This window comes from Mauremys mutica, chromosome 1, assembly GCF_020497125.1.
Source record: "Mauremys mutica isolate MM-2020 ecotype Southern chromosome 1, ASM2049712v1, whole genome shotgun sequence".
Classification (NCBI taxonomy): Eukaryota; Metazoa; Chordata; order Testudines; family Geoemydidae; genus Mauremys; species Mauremys mutica.
In genome coordinates, this window is record NC_059072.1 from 372,617,552 (window position 1) to 372,636,614 (window position 19,063).

Here is a 19,063-nt window from a genome sequence, read left to right on the forward strand (position 1 = left end):
TCTTCCTCAAGGTTTAACTGATCGCCATATCTGTGGTCGGGAATTAATTTTCCTCCAGGGCAGATTGGCAGAGGCCCTGGAGGTTTTTCACCTTCCTCTGCAGCAGGGAGCATGGGTCACTTGCTTGAGGATTCTCTGCAGCTTGAGGTCTTCAAACCACAATTTGAGGACTTCAGTAACTCAGACATAGGTTAGGAGTTTGTTACAGGAGTGGATGGGTGAGATTCTGTGGCCTGCATTGTGCAGGAGGTCAGTCTAGATGATCATAATGGTCCTTTCTGACCTTAAAGTCTATGAGTCTATGAGACATAGAACCACCTTTAGAGGGTGAGGAACCCCGGTGGGCCAGAAATTACTCCACTCCGGTCCCACGGCCCAGTGGGGATATTGCTTGGTGGCTCCTTCATGGAGCCATGAGCACAAGCATGTAAATGTCCAAGTTCACCCGCATTCCAGATGCCTGCCCAATTTGTGGCATGAGGCAGACCCTATCTACACATGCCTATCTACAATGTGCAAGGTTGCAGCCTCTGTCCCAACTCCTCCACAACTTCAACAGGAGGTTCTGGCTGCACTTTTCCCCAAACCATTTCATATCTGCTACCTGCTTTAGCTCAACATACAGGATGTGGCCGACAGGTCCCTTGTGTTACAGGTAATATATGTAATATATGTAATATGTAATATAAATCTGTAAACTTATTAATGAAACAAATAAACAAACCCATAAGAAAATAAGAAACTTATGAGCAAAGATATATAGGGAAGCAAGTAGGCTAGACTGTAGGTTACCACAGCTGCAGGAGTCTAGCTGTTAATGGCCAGGGAATTAGAAGTGACAGAAAGAGGAAGGTACGTGTGTGGGGGGATGAATCACATAGGAAAGAGAGAGCTGGACCTAAATAAACAAGGAAAGAGAGAGAGATGGGGGGGACAAAACCCATTAGAAGAGGGACTCCTTGTCTCTGCCGTTCTGGGGAGCACTTTCCAACGGACACACAAACTCTCTCCCTGACCCCAAATAGACATTTCCAATTGCTTCAGCCCACTCTTCCCAGAGCTCCCCCTTGGGCGCACGCTGTTTCCAGTTTCTCCTTTTTGGTTCACATGATTGCTAAACCAAACAGCCCCAAGCTTTGCAAAAGTGGTTGTGTGACACATGGCCAGAAAGAGTTAAGCAACTTGCAGGCTATTGACCCAGATTCACCCTTTAGAGACAGGTTAGAAAAGTATGTAAATGGTAATTTGGGCCATTTCATCTTTGAGAGACTAGAGCTTTGTCATGTAGACTTGTATTATTAAAGAACTGGAAGACGTTACTGACTCTAGTAGTCTCTGTTTACCGACAGCTTGTTAGAGGTTAACAGTGTAACCAAATGATTCCTGTCTAGAGCTGTATTCAGTTAAATCAGAGATGAAAAGGAAATATTATTAGATGGAACTTGGGTGCAATAATCTCATTTTCATTATGTCTCTTTAAAGTTTCTTGTGAACTCTCTATAAACTGCTTAATGGACAATAACCTTATGTTAATCCAGGTAGTTAATTACCAGTGATGTTTAGGAAATAGAAGGTTACTTCAAAAGCCTATTGTTCAACCAAGGACTGTTGTGCTGCCACCAAACTGTATAAAGGGCTCTTGGAACCTGATCCTTTTTATCTCAGATCTGCTTAAGCATCATCAGGGGAAGCTTAAGTCACAAGACTCTGGTCTCCAGTTATATCCTGAATCGCCCTGATAATGAATATTTTAACATTGGACTATAATCTCTTGACTAATTCTGAAAGAACTCTGTGGAACTCTGAGGCCAGCCATCGCTACTCTCTCTTTTTTAATAAATCTTAGTTTAGTTAATAAGAATTGGCTGTAAGTGATTATTTGAGTAATATCTGAAATATTCATTCCCCTGGGTGGTGCTGTTTATAATCCTTTGGGATTGGTAGAACTTCATTATATGATGAGGAAGATTTTCAATAATCATCATCGTACTTGAATTGGCTGTCTGGTCGGAAGCCCAAGCCTGGGTGGCTTTAAGGGAACTGTGTTTTGGCTTCTGTGTAAGCAGTAAAGCATTGTGAAAGCTGTTTTGCTTCTGCCTTGGTCAATCCAAGTATTAGAATAAGCCCCCGTTTGGAAGATTGTCTTCCCCATTCTTTGCAGTTTGCCCTAATTGAGCAGTATCAGAATGGGGTCCCCTGGAACCCCATTCACAAGTTGCTAAAAAATTTCTCTACTTTAGACAGCAGAAGAGATACCCAGATTCAGGAAATCACAACACAGCATCTTCACACCATTTCCTTCTTCAGTGAACTTAAGAACGGTTGTGTTGTGTTAGGCCAAAGGTCCCTCTAGCCAAGTATTCTGTCTTCCAACAGTGATCAATGTCAGATGCTTCAGAGGGAATGAACAGAACAGATATTTCTCAAATGATGATTCCCCATTAACCTTTCTTAGCTTCCAGCAAACAGAGGCAAGGGACATCATGTCTGCCTACCTTGGCTAATAGTCATTGATGGACCTATCCTCCGTGAATTCATCTAGTTCTTTTTGAAAGCTGTAATAGTCTTGGCCTTCACACCATCCTCTGTCAAAGAGCTTCACAGGTTGACTGTGTGTTCTTCGAAGAAATCTATATATACATATAACATAACTAGTATGTGTTTTATGATACGTATGCCATGTAACATATCTCTGTAAAGGTCATGACCTCCTGAATCTATTAATCCTATCTGTATGCATGTATCATTCTTGTATTCAAGGTTATGAATATTGGCTGCATACTTGTTTGATTCTAAGTAGGCTGTAGTGAAGCAGTTGGTCGGGTTCCTGAGAAAAGACTATTCTCGGTAAGTGCCCCATCCAGAAACACTGAAGCCAACAATGAACTTGGAGACACCAGTCCACATCTGGGCTTTCCCAGGAATGTGGCTTGGCTGATAAGGAACTAAATCATAATGTGATTTAGTCAATAGGTCAATAACGTGCGACCACTGGTAATTAGTACCGAGGGTCAATGTTGGGATATTGAAAGTCTTTTTCCTGAGTGTCTGGCTGGAGAGTCTTGCCCGCATGCTCGAGGTTCAGCTGATCGCCATATTTGGGGTCGGGAAGGAATTTTCCTCCAGGGTAGATTGGCAGTGGCCCTGGAGGTTTTTCGCCTTCCTCCGCAGCATGGGGCAGGGGTCGCTTGCTGGAGGATTATCTGCTACTTGAAGTCTTTAAATCAGGATTTGGGGACTTCAACAGCTGAGTCAAGGGAGATAATTATTTCAGGAGTGGGTGGGTCAGCTTTTGGGGCCTGCATCTTGCGGGAGGTCAGACTAGATGATCATAATGGTCCCTTCTGATCTTAAGTTCTATGTATCTATGATTCTATGTGACTTGCCCAGGTGACTCCAATACTCCATCTTGGAGCTGGTCTTTGCATAGGAGAGAGGAGGGAATCTACACCCACAAGAGAAAGTCAATTTAAGCCCAGGGGAGACCGCACCATTTTGTCTTCAGCTGGCTGAAGAGAGAGCCTCTCCACCCCCAGATACCTGAAAGAACCTGGAAAAAAGGACAGTGACTGCAAGGGGTGTGAGTGATTCCTGGACCCAGCCTAAAAGCAGATTAATCTGTAAAAGGGAGCATTCTGGAACTGGTGAGGAATTTATCTCTATTGAGCAGGATTAGACATAGACTGGCATATTTTGTTTTATTTTACTTGGTAATTCACTTTGTTCAGTCTGTCACTACTTGGAACCAGTTAAATCCTACTTTCTGTATTTAATAAAATCACTTTTAACTTATTAATTAATCCAGTGTATGTATTAATATCTGGGAGGAGGGGCAAACATCGTGCATCTCTCTCTATCAGTGTTATGGAGGGTGAACAATTTATGCTTTATACAGGGTAAAACGGATTTATTTGGGTTTAGACCCCATTGGGAGTTGGGCATCTGAGTATTAAAGACAGGAACACTTCTGTGAGCTGCTCTCAGTTAAGTCTGCAGCTTTGGGACGAGTAATTCAGACCCTGGCTCTGTGTTGGAGCAGACGGGCGTGTCTGGCTCAGCAAGACAGGGTGCTGGGGTCCCGAGCTGGCAGGGAGAGAAGGAGCAGAAGTAGTCTTGGCACATCAGGTGGCAGCTCCCAAGGGGGGTTCTGTGACCCAACCCGTCACACACCCCTGCAGTAAACTGAGGAGGGAGATGTGACATTCTGTGCTGCAGAGCAACACCCGGGCACCCCAATATTTACTTTGGTGATATGATTATGATGTGACACTGGACTCCATCTTGCGGCTGTTCTTTTCCATTAACTGTGCTGGGGCCTTTTGCTTGGAATAATGAAGTTCCCTCTACATGGCACAAGCTATAAAATGTGAAAGTAACATCATCACTTGGCCTCACTCTCACCAAAGATGTTAGAAACTGGGATTGAACTGGGGCTGTGGTCCCAGGCTGAAGGGATTTCTAGCCTGTGCATGGAAGATTGGTGGATTGTTTGTACCATCAGGGTGACACACTGCTTGATTCAAAGCCTGTCTAGTGTATAGAACTTAGAATGTGATGTTGTTTATTTCCCAGATTTCAACTTTGTTCTTTACACTATTACTTATAATCACGTAAACAATTGATCTTTCTGAAATTAATAAATCTGTTTTATATTTTTTTCCTTAATACAGGATGTTGTTTGAAACGTAAAAGGGAAATCTGCTCAGGCTGATGTATTGTCCTCTCCACATTGAGGGAGGAGCAGACTGGGAAATAAACTTCCACTGGACAGGCTCCTGACAAGGGGAAAACGGTACAGCTCTGGGGTCCTAGGCTGGGGAGCTGAGGGGAACTGGCTGGAGCCTCTGTATTGTTAGTTCATGGCTGGCTGGTGAAATCATTCATGTACCTGCAGCTGGGTGCGTCCCTGTCTGTGTATAGCTGTGTAAGTGCAAGACCTGAGAGGATTGCAGCTTGTCACACCCTCGCAGTGAGAGAGGGGGCCCAGATTGATTTGCCAGAGGGATCGGCGGTCCCCAGGTCCATGTTGAAACCCAGGGAATTGCTTTCCCCCCTCCTGTGAAAAGGCCTTGAAAGACTGTGAGTCCATTTCCCCATTTTCATGTGGTCACTTACTGCCAGAGAGATCGTGGTTTTGAAAGGGAAGTCAGGACACTGTCAGCCCATGTCTCTGTGGCCTTGGAAAAGTCTTGTGTCCCGGTGCCTCAGTTCTTTAGTCAGTGAAATGGGGATGGTTCAGAGTGACTTTCCTTTGCTGGGTGTTTTGAAGATCCATCAGAGAAATGTGTTACACAGTCTGATGATAGTTACTGATGAGAAGTACTAATCTCTGATCCCTCAGCAACAACCCCATCTGTTTGCTCTAAGGGCTTGTGTCTCCTCTTAGTCAACTTTCTCCAGGTCTCTCTGTCTACTATCTACCCATCTATCCTGAAAATTTACAGGACATCAGATCTTCTGGAGAGTTGGGCATTATCCCTAGTTTCCTTACTCATTAACTATATTTTTTAAATACATACACACAAACGTACAGAGCAGCCAATTCCTCTCTGACTCAGCACAGAGCCCAAGGGTTCTCATCTCCCTCTGGGAAGGTTCCTTAATCATTGTTTACTTCTAAAGCTGGATAATTAGCACCTAAGTGGAGACAGGCTTGTCTACAGCCTGTTCACATTCAGATGCTCCCTTGTCCTTTAGAGTCTGATCGAACCTCCCTGGGATTACACAGAGCTATATTATAAACTGTGCACACAGTGTGTTGGCTTAGGCGTTGGATGCTGCCGCAGATGCTGGATTGAGAGAGGTGTCGGTCACAGATACCTGAGGTGCATTCCTAGGGAGGACACTTCCATCTCATAATTCATTAGTACCCATCTCTTGCTGAGGAGCTCACCCGATCGACAATCCTTCTGCAAGGTGGGTTTGATGGGATAGAGAGTAAGTCTGTGGTCCTTTCCACTCTGCACAACCATGAAACATCCCAGAGCCCATAAGTGATGGGTTTGCTAAAGAATCACTGGACAAAATGTCACTCTTTTCTGTGCACCCCTGCTCATCCTGCCGGATGGACTTCAGCTTCATGGTGGTGCATTTCAGTGGCAGAGTGAATCCTTCAGGAAGAAAGATGTTAGTAGATGTGCAAAACAAGGCCAAATTCTGAGACACGGCCTGTACTTTGTTCAAGCCCCAGTGAGGAAAACCCCTCTTAGAACAAGAACTGAGGAGAGATGTCAGGAGTTAACCATTTGTTAATGCACAGACACTGTCACATGCTCATCTTGATTTCAGGGCTCTCTCTGTTAATGGGGTAGAGGGACAGGGGCTGTTACCTGACTTTTATCTGCTGGAAAGCTTGGAGATGCTAGGGCTCATAATTCTCCTAGCTTTAATCAAGAAGTCGGCTGAATTGTTATGCCTGAAACTTAAAAAAACAAAAACAAACCAAAAAAAACAAAAACATTTTTTCTCAAAGCAGACACCCAACATGTGATATTTTAGTCCAAACTCCAAAAATTTTGCAAACCTATAAGCAACTGAAAATGAGGTCTTGAAATGGAAGATGTCAGACAGCCTTAACTACAGGTGATGCCAGAAGGACCACCTACAATGGCCAATCCATTTGTGAATCCCATTCTTCTATGCTCTTTGCTCCAATAATGTCGGTAAGGAGTTCTACAAGTCAAATATGAATTATGGTAGCAATTTTCTTTTCTCAATGTTTTATGTTCAGACTTTCAATTTAACTAAATGTTCCCTTGTTCATTTTATGAGACACATTAAATATAAATGCCTGATCTACTTTCTTTATCAATAGATCCATAGGGTTTAAGGTCAGAAGGGACCATTTGATCATTCAGTCTGACCACCTGTAAAACACAGACCCATTAAATTTAACTCGGTTACCTCTGGATTAAGCCAAAAGACGTGTGTGTGACTAAGGCCGGGTCTACACTAGGATTTTACATCATGGAATGATAGAGCCATAGAGTTATAAGGGACGTGAAGGACAGCTAGTCTATCCCCGGACAAGATACAGGATTTGTTTTGTCCTAGTCATCTAAGACAGATGGCTATTCACACATCTGTGAACAGAAGGAGCTTCCATGACTTCCCTGGGAGTCTGTTCCATTGGCCTCCTGTACTTAAAGTTAGGAAGATTTTTCTGAAATGTAATTTAAAATTGCTAGGCTGGAATTTTAACCCATTGCCTCTTGTCCTGCCCCTCTGTGGTAAGACAGAATAACTTTCCTCCACCTTTCTATGGCAGCCTTTCAAGTGTTTGAAGACCACTATAATGTCCCCCATTAATCTCCTCTTTTCCAAGTAAACATATTGGTTTCTTTTGTTTGCTCATACAGCTTCCATTCCATCCTTTGCATAACATTTGTTATTTGCGTATCGATCCTTTCCAGGTTCTCTACATCCTTTCTATTAACTGCTGTGCAGAATTGGACACATTACTCCAATTGAGACCTAGCCCACACCGAGTAGAGGAATACTATCTCGTACCATGACTTGCAGGTTATATTTCCACTAATATAACCGAACATTGCATTTGCCTTTTTTGAAACATTTTTCCTAATGTCCAACCTAAACCTCCCTTGCTGCAATTTAAATCCATTGCTTCTTGTCTTTTGTCAGAAGTGTGAAATTAGAATGAATTAGACTGTAAAAGTAGAATGGATTAAAGAAATGCTGTATGTTCCTTTGAGCAGGAATGAGGAATGTTGAAATAAAGTTGTCAGGAAGAGAAACATTAAGGTATGGAACAATGGGTCCACTTAAGCTAATGCTGGTATATTAGCAGAAGATTGGAAAGAGTTAATAAGAAAATAAGATATGTGTGTCTAGCCCCAGTTAAACTTATCAGTGCTGTTCCCTTTGTTATCTTGTTAAGTTTGTGTCCTTTTTATCTGTATAAATAAAGCAGTTTAAGCCTTGCATGGCACTCACACATTATCTGGGTCTATTAGCAGAGCGCTTTGCTAATAAAATATAGTGGTCTGACAAATTGTGAGTCCTGAATCTGACTTTGACAGAAGTTAAAACCATTGTAGCTATTTGAAAAGTGTTATCATTCCCCACCTCGGTCTTCTCCTTTTCAGACTAAACAAACCTAGATCTTTCATTTTTCCCTCATAGGTCATGTTTTCAACACCCCTAATGATTCTTTTCGCCAGTTTTTCCAGATAATTTTGAATGTTTATCTGATTCTCAATGACTTCCACCCCACTTAAATTTTATTATCTGCAAACGTAGGTGCACTCTCTGTGCCATGATCTAAATTGTTGATGAAAACATTGAAAAGAACCGGAGCCCGAACTGATCCCTGCGGAACCCCACTTGTTAGGCCCTTCCAGCATCACTGTGAGCCATTGATAACTAATCTCTGGGAATCCTGTGGCACCTTATAGACTAACAGACGTTTTGCAGCATGAGCTTTCGTGGGTGAATACCCACTTCTTCAGATGCAAGAAGTGGGTATTCATTGCATCTGAAGAAGTGGGTATTCACCCACGAAAGCTCATGCTGCAAAACGTCTGTTAGTCTATAAGGTGCCACAGGATTCTTTGTTGCTTTTAAAGATCCAGACTAACACGGCTACCCCTCTGATACTTAATCTCTGGGAGCGGTTATCCAGCCATTTCTGCACCCACCTTGTAGTAGCTCCATCTGGGTTGTATTTCCCTAGTTTCCTAATAAGAAGGTTATGCGAGATTGTATCAAAAGCTGCACTAACATCTAAATATACCTGATCTACTGCTTCCCCACATGCACATGGCTTGTTACCCTGTCAAAGAAAGCTATGAGGTTGGTTTCAAATGTTTTCTTCTTGAGAAATCCATGCTTACTGTCACTTATTACTTCATTATCTTCTAGACGTTTGCAAATTGATTCCTTATTAAATTGCTCCGTTATCTTACCCAGTACAGAAGTGAAGCTGACTGGTCAGTAATTGCCTGGGTTTCCCTTATTTCCCTCTTTATAGACAGGCACCATATTTGCTCTTTTCCAGTCTTCTGGAATCTCCGCTGTCTCCCATGACTTCTCAAAGATAAGAGCTAATGGCTCAGATCCCTCCTCAGTCAGTTCCTTCCGAGTATTCTAGGATGCATTTCATTCCACCCTCGTGACTTGAAGACATCTAACTTGTCCAAGTAACTTTTAACTTGTTTGTTCCCTATTTTAGCATCTGAACTTACCCCATTTTCACTGGCATTGTCTATGTTGGGTGTCCAAACACCACTAACTGTCTTGGTGAAAACCAAAATAAATAAGTCATTAAACACCTCTGCCATTTCCACATTTCTTGTTATTGTTTTTTACCCCTTCACTTAGTATCGGACCTACACTGCCTTTGGTCTTTTGCTTGCTCCTAAGGTATTTGTAGATTGTTATCTTGTTACCCTGTTGTCTCTAGTTATTTTGATGTTTTGTGCTTTGGCCTTTCTAATTTTGCCCCTACATACATGTGTTATTTGCTAACATTTCTCCTTTGTAATGTGACCTTGTTTCCACTTTTTGTAGGATCCTTTTTTGATTTTTAGATCATTCAAGGTCTCCTGGTTAAGCCATTGCGGTCTCTTGCCATACATCCTATCTTTCCTATGCAGGGGGATAGTTTGCTCTTGTGTCCTTACTAATGTCTCTCTGAAAAAATACCTGTCTTCTGTTGTTTTTCCCCTTTGCCTTGCTTCCCATGAGATCTTACCTAGCAACTCTCTGAGTTCGCTAAAATCTGCCTTCTTGAAATCCATTGTCTTTATTTTGCTGTTCTCCCTCCTACCATTGCTTAGAATCGTGAACTCCATCATTTCATGATTACTTTCCCCCAAACTGTCTTCCACTTTCAAATTCTCAACCAGTTCCTCCTTCTTTGTCAAAATCAAGTCTAGAACAACCTCTCTCCAAGTAGGTTTCTCCAGCTTCTGGAACAAAAAAATGTCTCCAATACATCCCAATAATGTATTGGATAATTTGTGCCCTGGTGTAGACAGCATGAGATGAATTCTTCCATCGACCTAGCTACCACCTCTCGGGGATTACCTGTGCTGAGGGGAGAACCCTTCCATCTGTGTAAGTAGTGTCTATATTGAAGCACTATGGTAGCATCACTGTCACATTTTAAATGTAAACAAACCTTCTAGAAGATCTTCCAGAAAAACATCAAGTCTGGATCTGCCAACATCTGCACCCTCTCCAAGTTTTCAGTTTCAAGGTTTGTTGCATCAGAGTTGTTCGCTTGATTCACCAAATGTGTACTGTGACAAAGTTCCTCCTCTACCTTGGTGGGTCCTGTGCTTATTGGCAGATTTGCTCACCTCAGTGATCTTCCCCACAGTCTGGGTCAACTTCTCCTGTGTCTGATCAGGAATTGGGAGGTTTGGGGGGAACCCGGGCCCGCCCTCTACTCTGGGTTCCAGCCCAGGGCCCTGTGGATTGCAGCTGTCTAGAGTGCCTCCTATAACAACTGCATGACAGCTACAACTCCCTGGGCTACTTCCCCATGGCCTCCTCCAAACACCTTCTTTATCCTTCCTCCTGGTGTCTGATAATGCTTGTACTTCTCAGTCCTCCAGCAGCACGTCCTGTCACTCTCAGCTCCTCACACGCGCACCACAAACTGAAGTGAGCTCCCTTTTAAACCCAGGTGCCCAGATTAGCCTGCCTTGATTGGCTGCAGGTGATCTAATCAGCCTGTCGGCCTTAATTGGATCTAGCAGGTTCCTGATTACTCTAGTGCAGCCCCTGCTCTGGTCACTCAGGGAACAGAAAACTACTCATCCAGTGACCAGTATATTTGCCCTCTACCAGACTCCTGTACCCCACCGGTCTGGGTCTGTCACAGTACCCTTAATCAACCAATGTTTACTATTATAAAAGGATGAAATCAGGTTTATTTGACAAGACCTGTTTTCCATAACCCATGTTGGTGACTGGCATTACTTAACCTTGTCAATTCTATTATTAAAAAAAAAAATTTCCTTTTATATTTTAATATTTTACATTTAACACAGGAATTGACATAAATCTTTTCGAGGATTTCTCTTGTTCCCAATATACTTCACAAACTCCTTTTTGTGATCCATAGCCCTGCAGACATGGAGTTTTCCCTGATGTGTTAACGTTGCTTATCAATTTTCTTAACTTCTGATTTCTATTACTGGCCAGCTATTTCCCCTTTTTCCTCTTTGTCACGTTTTGCTTCCCTCCCCCTAATTGTTGCCTTCACTTTAACAATAAACTGCCTTTTTACCAAAAGTTGTTCACTTTGTTGACTCTGGAAGCAATATTTTACAATTATTCCTCTTGGAGCACTAAGTGTCTATAGATAGTACTGGTTTGCAACTGTCCATTTGAATGTAAATCAGTTTCCTTTTTTATTTTCCTCTCCTCTATCATATGTTCTCTTCTTTGTCCCTTGTATAAACTAAAGCGTCCCAGACTTTTATATCCTTAATAGAAACTGGGTGACCAAAACTGAACACATTCCCGAACACCTTATGCTCCATCCCATATCTTAGGGATCTAAACATTCTTTTGTTTTGTCCACTACTGTGAATGAGCAGGTGTTTCTCCTGAGCTGCTATCAATGGTGTCCAGGTATTTTCCCTGAGGTATGTTCTCATTGGCATATTTTTCTCAGTACATGTCTTCACAATATTTGTGGGGGTTTTTCCCCTCTCTGATTTTGAGCAACTGGATGAATGAGGAACTCCTGTCAGTATGGACTCCCTATCCTGGCTCTCATTGCATTAAAGAACAATGATAGATAACCAGCATCCACACATGTGTTTTCTGCTAGTGCCTCATAATGTTCCCCCACCACAAAGTGTAGGAATTCTTAATGCAGGAAGCACAATACAAATATGGAATTGGATTTAGTAAGGTCATTGTTCATAGTTATTCTCTCTGAATAATGAAAATGTAATTTTTCAGTGTGTGAATAGTGCTCAATCTGTTTCTCCCATGAGAACAGCCTCCACTACTGCATGCAGTGTCTCATATTAATGTTGTCTCTCTCTGTCCAGGCATTTGTACTGCAACCATCACCCGAGATCCGGGGAACACAGAGAAAATCAGGGGAATACACAGAACATACAGGAGACACCCTTATGCCTCAGAGTTTGACACTTTTACCCCTATGCCATGTCAGATTCTAACAGAACCGACTTCACCAACCCCTCCACCTTCATCCTACTTGGCATTCCCGGCCTGGAGGCTGCCCATATCTGGATCTCCATCCCCTTCTGTGTCATGTACGCCATAGCCGTGTTGGGGAACTTCACCATCCTGTTCATCGTGAAGAGGGACCCGAGCCTTCACGAGCCCATGTTCTATTTCCTCTGCATGCTGTCAGTCAGCGACCTCGTCATGTCCACATCCACCGTACCCAAAATGCTGAGCATCTTCTGGTTCAATTCCAGGGAGATCAGTTTCAGTGCCTGCCTCACCCAGATGTATTTCGTTCACTCCCTCTCAGGGATGGAGTCTGGAATCCTCGTGGCCATGGCTCTGGATCGCTACGTGGCCATCTGCCATCCCCTGAGACATTCCACCATCCTGACAAACTCTGTTGTGGCCAAGATAGGCCTGGTCGTGGTGGTGCGTAGTGGCATACTTGCATTGCCCTATCCCTTATTAGTGAGGCGGTGGCCATATTGCAGAACCAACATCATCTCCCACTTCTATTGTCAGCATATAGCCGTGGTGAAGTTGGCCTGCGCTGACATCCGCATCAATAGTTACTATGGCCTGTTTGATCTTCTCTCTGTGATTGGAATGGATGTGTTTTTTATCACCGTGTCCTATACTCAGATCCTCCGGGCCATCTTCCGCCTCCCCACAAAAGATGCCCGGCTCAAAACGTTTGGGACCTGCATCTCTCATCTTTGTGCCATCTCAGCTTTGTACATCCCAGATTTATTCTCCTCTCTCATGCTGCGGTTTGGTCACAATGTGCCATTGTATGTCCTCATTCTCATTACCTGTGTATACCACCTCATTCCCCCCGTGCTACACCCCATCATCTATGGGGTGAGGACCAAACAGATCCGGGGCAGGCTGCTCCAGCTGTTTACTCATAAAAAGATCTAAATGTTTCCTCCTTGTGCTCTGGCTCTCAGATTGAGCTCTGTGCAGAGCTGGCTGGTGCATGGTGCTGGGTTCTCTTCCTTGAATCACTTAGTGGACAGACAGAGAGACATTAAACTCTGTCTTGTCCTTGCTGTGCTGTGTCAATGTGATGAACTGGGGAGTCAGTCTATGTACACTACACTGGGTAGCCGCCTTTCTAATTGCTGGTAGCTGGATCCCTGAAATTGCAATCGTGCCCCATGTCCTTTGTAAAGTCTCAACCCTGCTGTGTGTCTTCGCCTCATGGCCCTGCCCCTGTCACTTGTTCCTGTCTTCCCCTCCCCTTGACAGCTGTGACCCAGTCATCTCTAAAACCAATGTGATGTCACATCTTATGGCAAGTCATGTAAGGGGCACTGGTTAGTGTTGATTCATAATTTGTTACCAAGTCTGTGGAGAGAGAGACCCCGTCAGGACTCCTGGGATCTATCTGAGCTCTGGGAGGGGGTGTAGGTGTTTTACAGCAGGAGGCATATACATCTTGGGTCTAAATGAGAAGATCAGAATAGCCATTGTCAAGGTGTCACCCCCACTCTGAACTTTAGGGTACAGATGTGGGGACCTGTATGAGATAACCCCTAAACTTATTTACCAGCAAGCTGCCACCACCAAGTGTGTTCCAAATCTTAGGGGAGAGCCACTTGGAACTCTGCCTTCCTCCAAATTATTTCCCCAGTCTTTATCCCCCTTTTCCTGGCAGGATTGAGACTGATTCACCTCCCACCAATTCCTGGTGAGCCCAGATCCAAAAAACCCTTGGATCTTAAAACAAGGAAAAATCAATCAGGTTCTTAGCAGAGAACTTTTAATTAAAGAAAAAGGGTGAAAGGAATAGCTCTGTGAGATTAGCATGCAAGCTACTGTCACAGACAACAGATTCAACCCACAGAGGATGTCCTTCTGGGCAAAAACCTTAAACCAAAAATTAATAACCAATAACCAAAAACCAATAACCATAATCTAATACATTCTTTCTCTAACCACTTACTATTTTTGAGAAATGTTAGATGGCTGATTCCTGGATCCTTTACTCTGGCACAAACTTTTCTGAACAGACAAAATCTGATTTCCCTCCTCCCTCTTTGAAAACATCTTGTCCCCCCATTGGCTCCTCTGGTCAGGTGTCAGCTAGGCTAGGTGAACTTCTTAACCCTTTACAGGTAAAAGAGGAATTAACCCTGGACTGTCTGTTGATGACAGCCATACTGGGTAAAACCAATGATCCATGTAGCCCAGTAGCCTGTGTTCTGAGAGTGCCCAGTGCCAGGTGCTCCAGAGGGAATGAACAGAACATGCCAATCCTCATCTGATTCACCTGGAGAAGCTCGGCCGAAGGGGCAGAAGACCTGAGCCCAGACACCCTCAGTTTCATCTGGCAGGAGTTCAAGCCTCCAAACCCAGTAGGAGCTGCCAGGGGAGGAGAAAAACCCAGGATGCCTGGCTGCAGCGGCAGAAGAAGCCCTCAGTTCAGGCTGCCCCCAGCCCTAGCCACAGCCACAGAGCAGAGGCAGGAGCTGTGGGGGGAGGGTGGGGAGGAGCCCTACTCATTTTTGTCCTCTCCATCTTCCATGCTGCTGCCACCCAGGAATTGTCTCATTTCCCCTGTCTTTGGGCAAACCTCAGGGGGGGTCTTTTTTGTCTCCCCTCACTGACCCTTTAGGAGCTGCTCTCTTCCCTGCAGCTCCCTTTCCCTTTCTGGAGATAGAGATGGGTTGCACGGCACCTCCGGTACAGACACCAAACTGGTGGTTTGCTCTCTCTTTGCCCATCTCCGTGGGCCACAGGGTCATAACAGGGGCCCAGCCAGAGGATCTTCATAAGTCCTCGACACCATCCCCCACTGTGCTGCTGGAAGAGCCTCATTGGTTTCTAGTGGACACCTGTGATTTCACGGGTAAGGTGAAACTCCCTCTCCAGCACTGGGGAGACCAATCCCCAATTAAATCATCCCAGCCAGGGCTTTGTCAAGTCTGGTCTTAAAAACCTCTAAGGAAGGAGATTCCACCACCTCCCTAGGGAACCCATTCCAGTGCTTCACCACCCTCCTAGTGGAAAAGTTTTTCCTAATGTCCAACCTAAACCTCCCCTTTCTTCAGGGGGAGCTTGAGTCACAAGACTCTGGTCTCTAGTTACACCCTGGACCACCCTGATAATAAATATTTCAACATTGGACTATAGACTAATTCTGAAAGAACTCGGTGGAACTCTGGAGCCAGCCATCTCTACTATGAAACTGACTTAAATACTCTAACGATTTCTCTGTGTATAATTCGCTTTTAACTGATACTCTCTCTTTTTTTCTACCCCGTTCTTTGCAGTTTGCCCTAATTGAGCAGTCTCAGAATGGGGACCCCTGGAACTCCATTCATAGATTGCTAAAACAATTCCTTTACTTTAGACAGCCGAAGAGGTACACAGATTCAGGTAAACACAAAAGAACATCTGCACACCATTTCCTTCCTCAGTGAACTTAGGAACGGTCATGGGGTGTTAGACCAAAGGTCCATCTAGCCCAGTATCCTGTCTTCCAACAGTGGCCAATGTCAGATGCTTCAGAGGGAATGAAAATAACTGATAATTATCAAGTGATCCATTACCAATCAACCTTTCCCAGCTTCCAGCACACAGAGGCTAGGGACATCATCCCTGCCCATCCTGGCTAATAGTCATTGATGGACGTATCCTCCATGAATTCATCTAGTTCTTTTGAAAGCTGTAATAGTCTTGGCATTCACACCATCCTCTGGCAAAGAGCTTCACTGGTTGACTGTGTGTTGTGTGAAGAAATATTTCTTATTGTTTCTTTTAAACCACTACCAATTAATTTCATTGGGTGAACTGTTTTGTGTGTGTGTGTGTGTGTGTGTGATGAGAAAGAGTAAATACCACTTCCTTTTTTATGTTCGCTTCACCATCCATGATTTTATAGCTCCAATAAGAGCTAGATAAGGTCCATAAATGGCTATTAGTCTGGATGGGCAGGGATGGTGACTCTAGCCTTTGTTTGCCAGAATCTGGATGTGGGCGAAATGAATCACTTGATGATTTCCATGTTCTGTTCATTCCCTCTGAGGCACATGATATTGGCCATTCTCAGCAAACAGGATACTGGGCTAGATGAACCATTCTTTTTACCCAATATGAGCATTCCAAAATTCTTATGTAGTCCCAAGATTTATCTGCCCCCCACTGGAACCCAGCTGTCCAGACAGGGTGCATCTCTCCACAAGGTTAGTAACAATGTAAGAATATACATTAAAATTTTGTACCTATCTGGTGTCCTTTAAGTGACTTGTGTGACAGAAGCAGGCCAGTGGGGTACAGGAGTCTGGTAGAGGGCAAATATACTGGTCACTGGATAAGTAGTTTTCTGTTCCCTGAGTGACCAGAGCAGGGGCTGCACTAGAGTAATTAGGAACCTGCTAGAACCAATTAAGGCAGACAGGCTGATTAGAACACCTGCAGCCAATCAAGGCAGGCTAATCAGGGCACCTGGGTTTAAAAGGGAGCTCACTTCAGTTTGTGGTGGGCGTGTGAGGAGCTGGGAGCAAGAGGTGCAAGGAGAGTGAGAGGATGTGCTGCTGGAGGACTGAGGAGTACAAGTGTTATCAGACACCAGGAGGAAGATCCTGTGGTGAGGATAAAGAAGGTGTTTGGAGGAGGCCATGGGGAAGTAGCCCAGGGAGTTGTAGCTGTCATGCAGCTGTTACAGGAGGCACTATAGACAGCTGCAGTCCACAGGGCCCTGGGCTGGAACCCGGAGTAGAGGACGGGCCCGGGTTCCCCCCAAAACCTCCCAACTCCTGATGAGACACAGGAAGAGTTGACCTGGACTGTGGGTTCCACCAGAGGGGAAGATCACTGAGGTGAGCAAATCCGCCGATAAGCACAGGACCCAGCAGGGTAGAGGAGGAACTTTGTCACACTTGCCACAGGATTTCAGGACATGTTACTATTAGAGCTAAGGGGGGGTCTCATATTTAATTATTTTTCCTTCTTTTATGTAGGAATTCGATACAGTGCTTCTGCCAAAAAAACTAGAGTTTTCAATAGTCAAAGTAGCCTCTTGTATCACTGTTAAAGTTGCAACCCCTATAAAAACCGAAATGTCTCTCTTGCAACTTGAGGTGAGGAGAGAGACATGGAAATAATCCAGCAAGTGATGGGGAAGCCGAAGAAAGGAGCAAGCGACAGGGGCAGGCCTTGCGGGGAGAAGAGTCTAAACAGTGGTGGAGTCTTGGCAAAGAGGTGAGCCCAGGGGCGGGTTTTTGGGGGTCCAGTTAGCAGCAATTAGAAAGGTGGCAGACCATTATATTGTACACAGACGAGTTCCCCCGATTGTCATGCTGACACAGCACAGTGAGGTCAGGAAAGAGTTTAAAGTCTTTCTGATTATCTGGCAAGTTATTCAGGGAAGAGGGCCCAGCACCCTGTCACCAGCCAGCTCATCATGAAGCTCAGTCTACTCTCTCAACACCCGTCATGATTTAAAACCCCTCAATCATATCTCCCCTTAGCCGACTCTTTTCCAAACTGAAGAGTCACAATCTTCTCCTCATACAGAAGCCGTTCTATACCCCTAATCATTACAGTGGCCCTTTTCTGAACCTTTTCCAGTTCCAATAGATCTTTTTTGATATGGCGCAACCACAGCTGCATTCAATATTCAACATGTGGGTGCAACATGGATTTATATAGAAGCAATATGATATTTTTCTCTCTTAATTTATATATCATCTTTCTGTGTGAAATATTGAATATTGGCCATGGATTTTTATCAAACACATGTGTTGTGTTCCTGGGTAACAGCCCTGTCGTTTATAATGCCCACAGCTATGTGTTGATGGACCATCAAGGACACTAACCATTCACAATGGGCCATAAAAGCAATACTCCTCTCTAAGATTATGGTCAGTGGCTGCTCTTGTCTGTCATCAAAGTGTGTAAGGATACATGATATGCTCGTATGACTCTGGACTCTCATGTGGGACAATAATTTTCCAGGCACGTGGACTGCGTGCTTTGTTTGGGACTTAAAATTCCATGCAAGAGCAGAAGATATGGAAGGACCCCTGAGAAATCTCCATCTTGTCTTTATTTCTCTGGACTGGGTTTCCAAAAAGGGAGCTCTGAACAAGGACTGATGATCCCCACCCTACTTGGGTAATTTTAGGAGAGACTTTTTGCAAGCTAGCAGTTTATATGATCACTGCTATGACCCTGATCTATGAACACTGAAAAATCACTTGTGTGTATCTCATTTCTTAACCATTTATATCTCTTCTTCTTTTCTCTTATTATTTAACCTTAAGTGTTTAGTTACTAATGGATTGGCAACAGTGTGATTATTGGTAAGATCTGAGTCATATATTGGCCTGTCCAAGTGGCTGATCTCTTGAGAATAGAAAGACTCTAAATGTGCTGAAATTGGTTTTCACTTGCTGCTCATCCGGGTGTCCAGTGTTCGAGTGGTGAGCCAAGGGCTGGGATGCCTACGGAGACTGTATTTTTGCTTCAAGTTAACTCATGCGGTGAGACAGAAGTTTACATTTGTTACTGGCTTGGTATAATCTAATGATAGAATAACCACCCTTCTGGGGTGAGTCTGACCTATTTCTCAGCTCTTTGTCCTGAATTTGGTATCCTCTGCTTTGTCCCACTGATAGACGGCGTCACATGGAAACCACAGATAGGGGCTTTACAGAGTATTACTCACTACTTCCAGGAGGTATCCCCCTTTTACAGAGGGGAAAACTGAGGCACCAGACGGAGAAGTGTCTTGAGCCAGGAACATCGCCCATGAGTCCCTAGCTGCCAATCCATTGCTTAGTGTCTCTCAGACCTGGCTCTTATGGTCCATGCAGCAGCACAGAGGTGTGATGTTCTCTCTCCCTTCATTTCTCTAGTGAGGGAATTTCCCCTGATT

General features: G+C 44.1%; 1 protein-coding gene across 1 annotated transcript; it reads left to right on the forward strand.

The window, feature by feature from the left end:
- The first annotated feature begins 12,150 nt into the window (after positions 1 to 12,150).
- LOC123374687 (olfactory receptor 52E4-like) lies at positions 12,151 to 13,098 on the forward strand. Its single transcript, XM_045024883.1, has one exon. The coding sequence runs from the start codon at positions 12,151 to 12,153 to the stop codon at positions 13,096 to 13,098; it is 948 nt and encodes a 315-aa protein (XP_044880818.1).
- Positions 13,099 to 19,063: the final 5,965 nt, after the last annotated feature.

Coding starts and splice junctions, on each gene's coding strand:
- LOC123374687 (XM_045024883.1), top strand. CDS start 12,151: ATGTCAGATTCTAACAGAACCGACTTCACCAACCCCTCCACCTTCATC.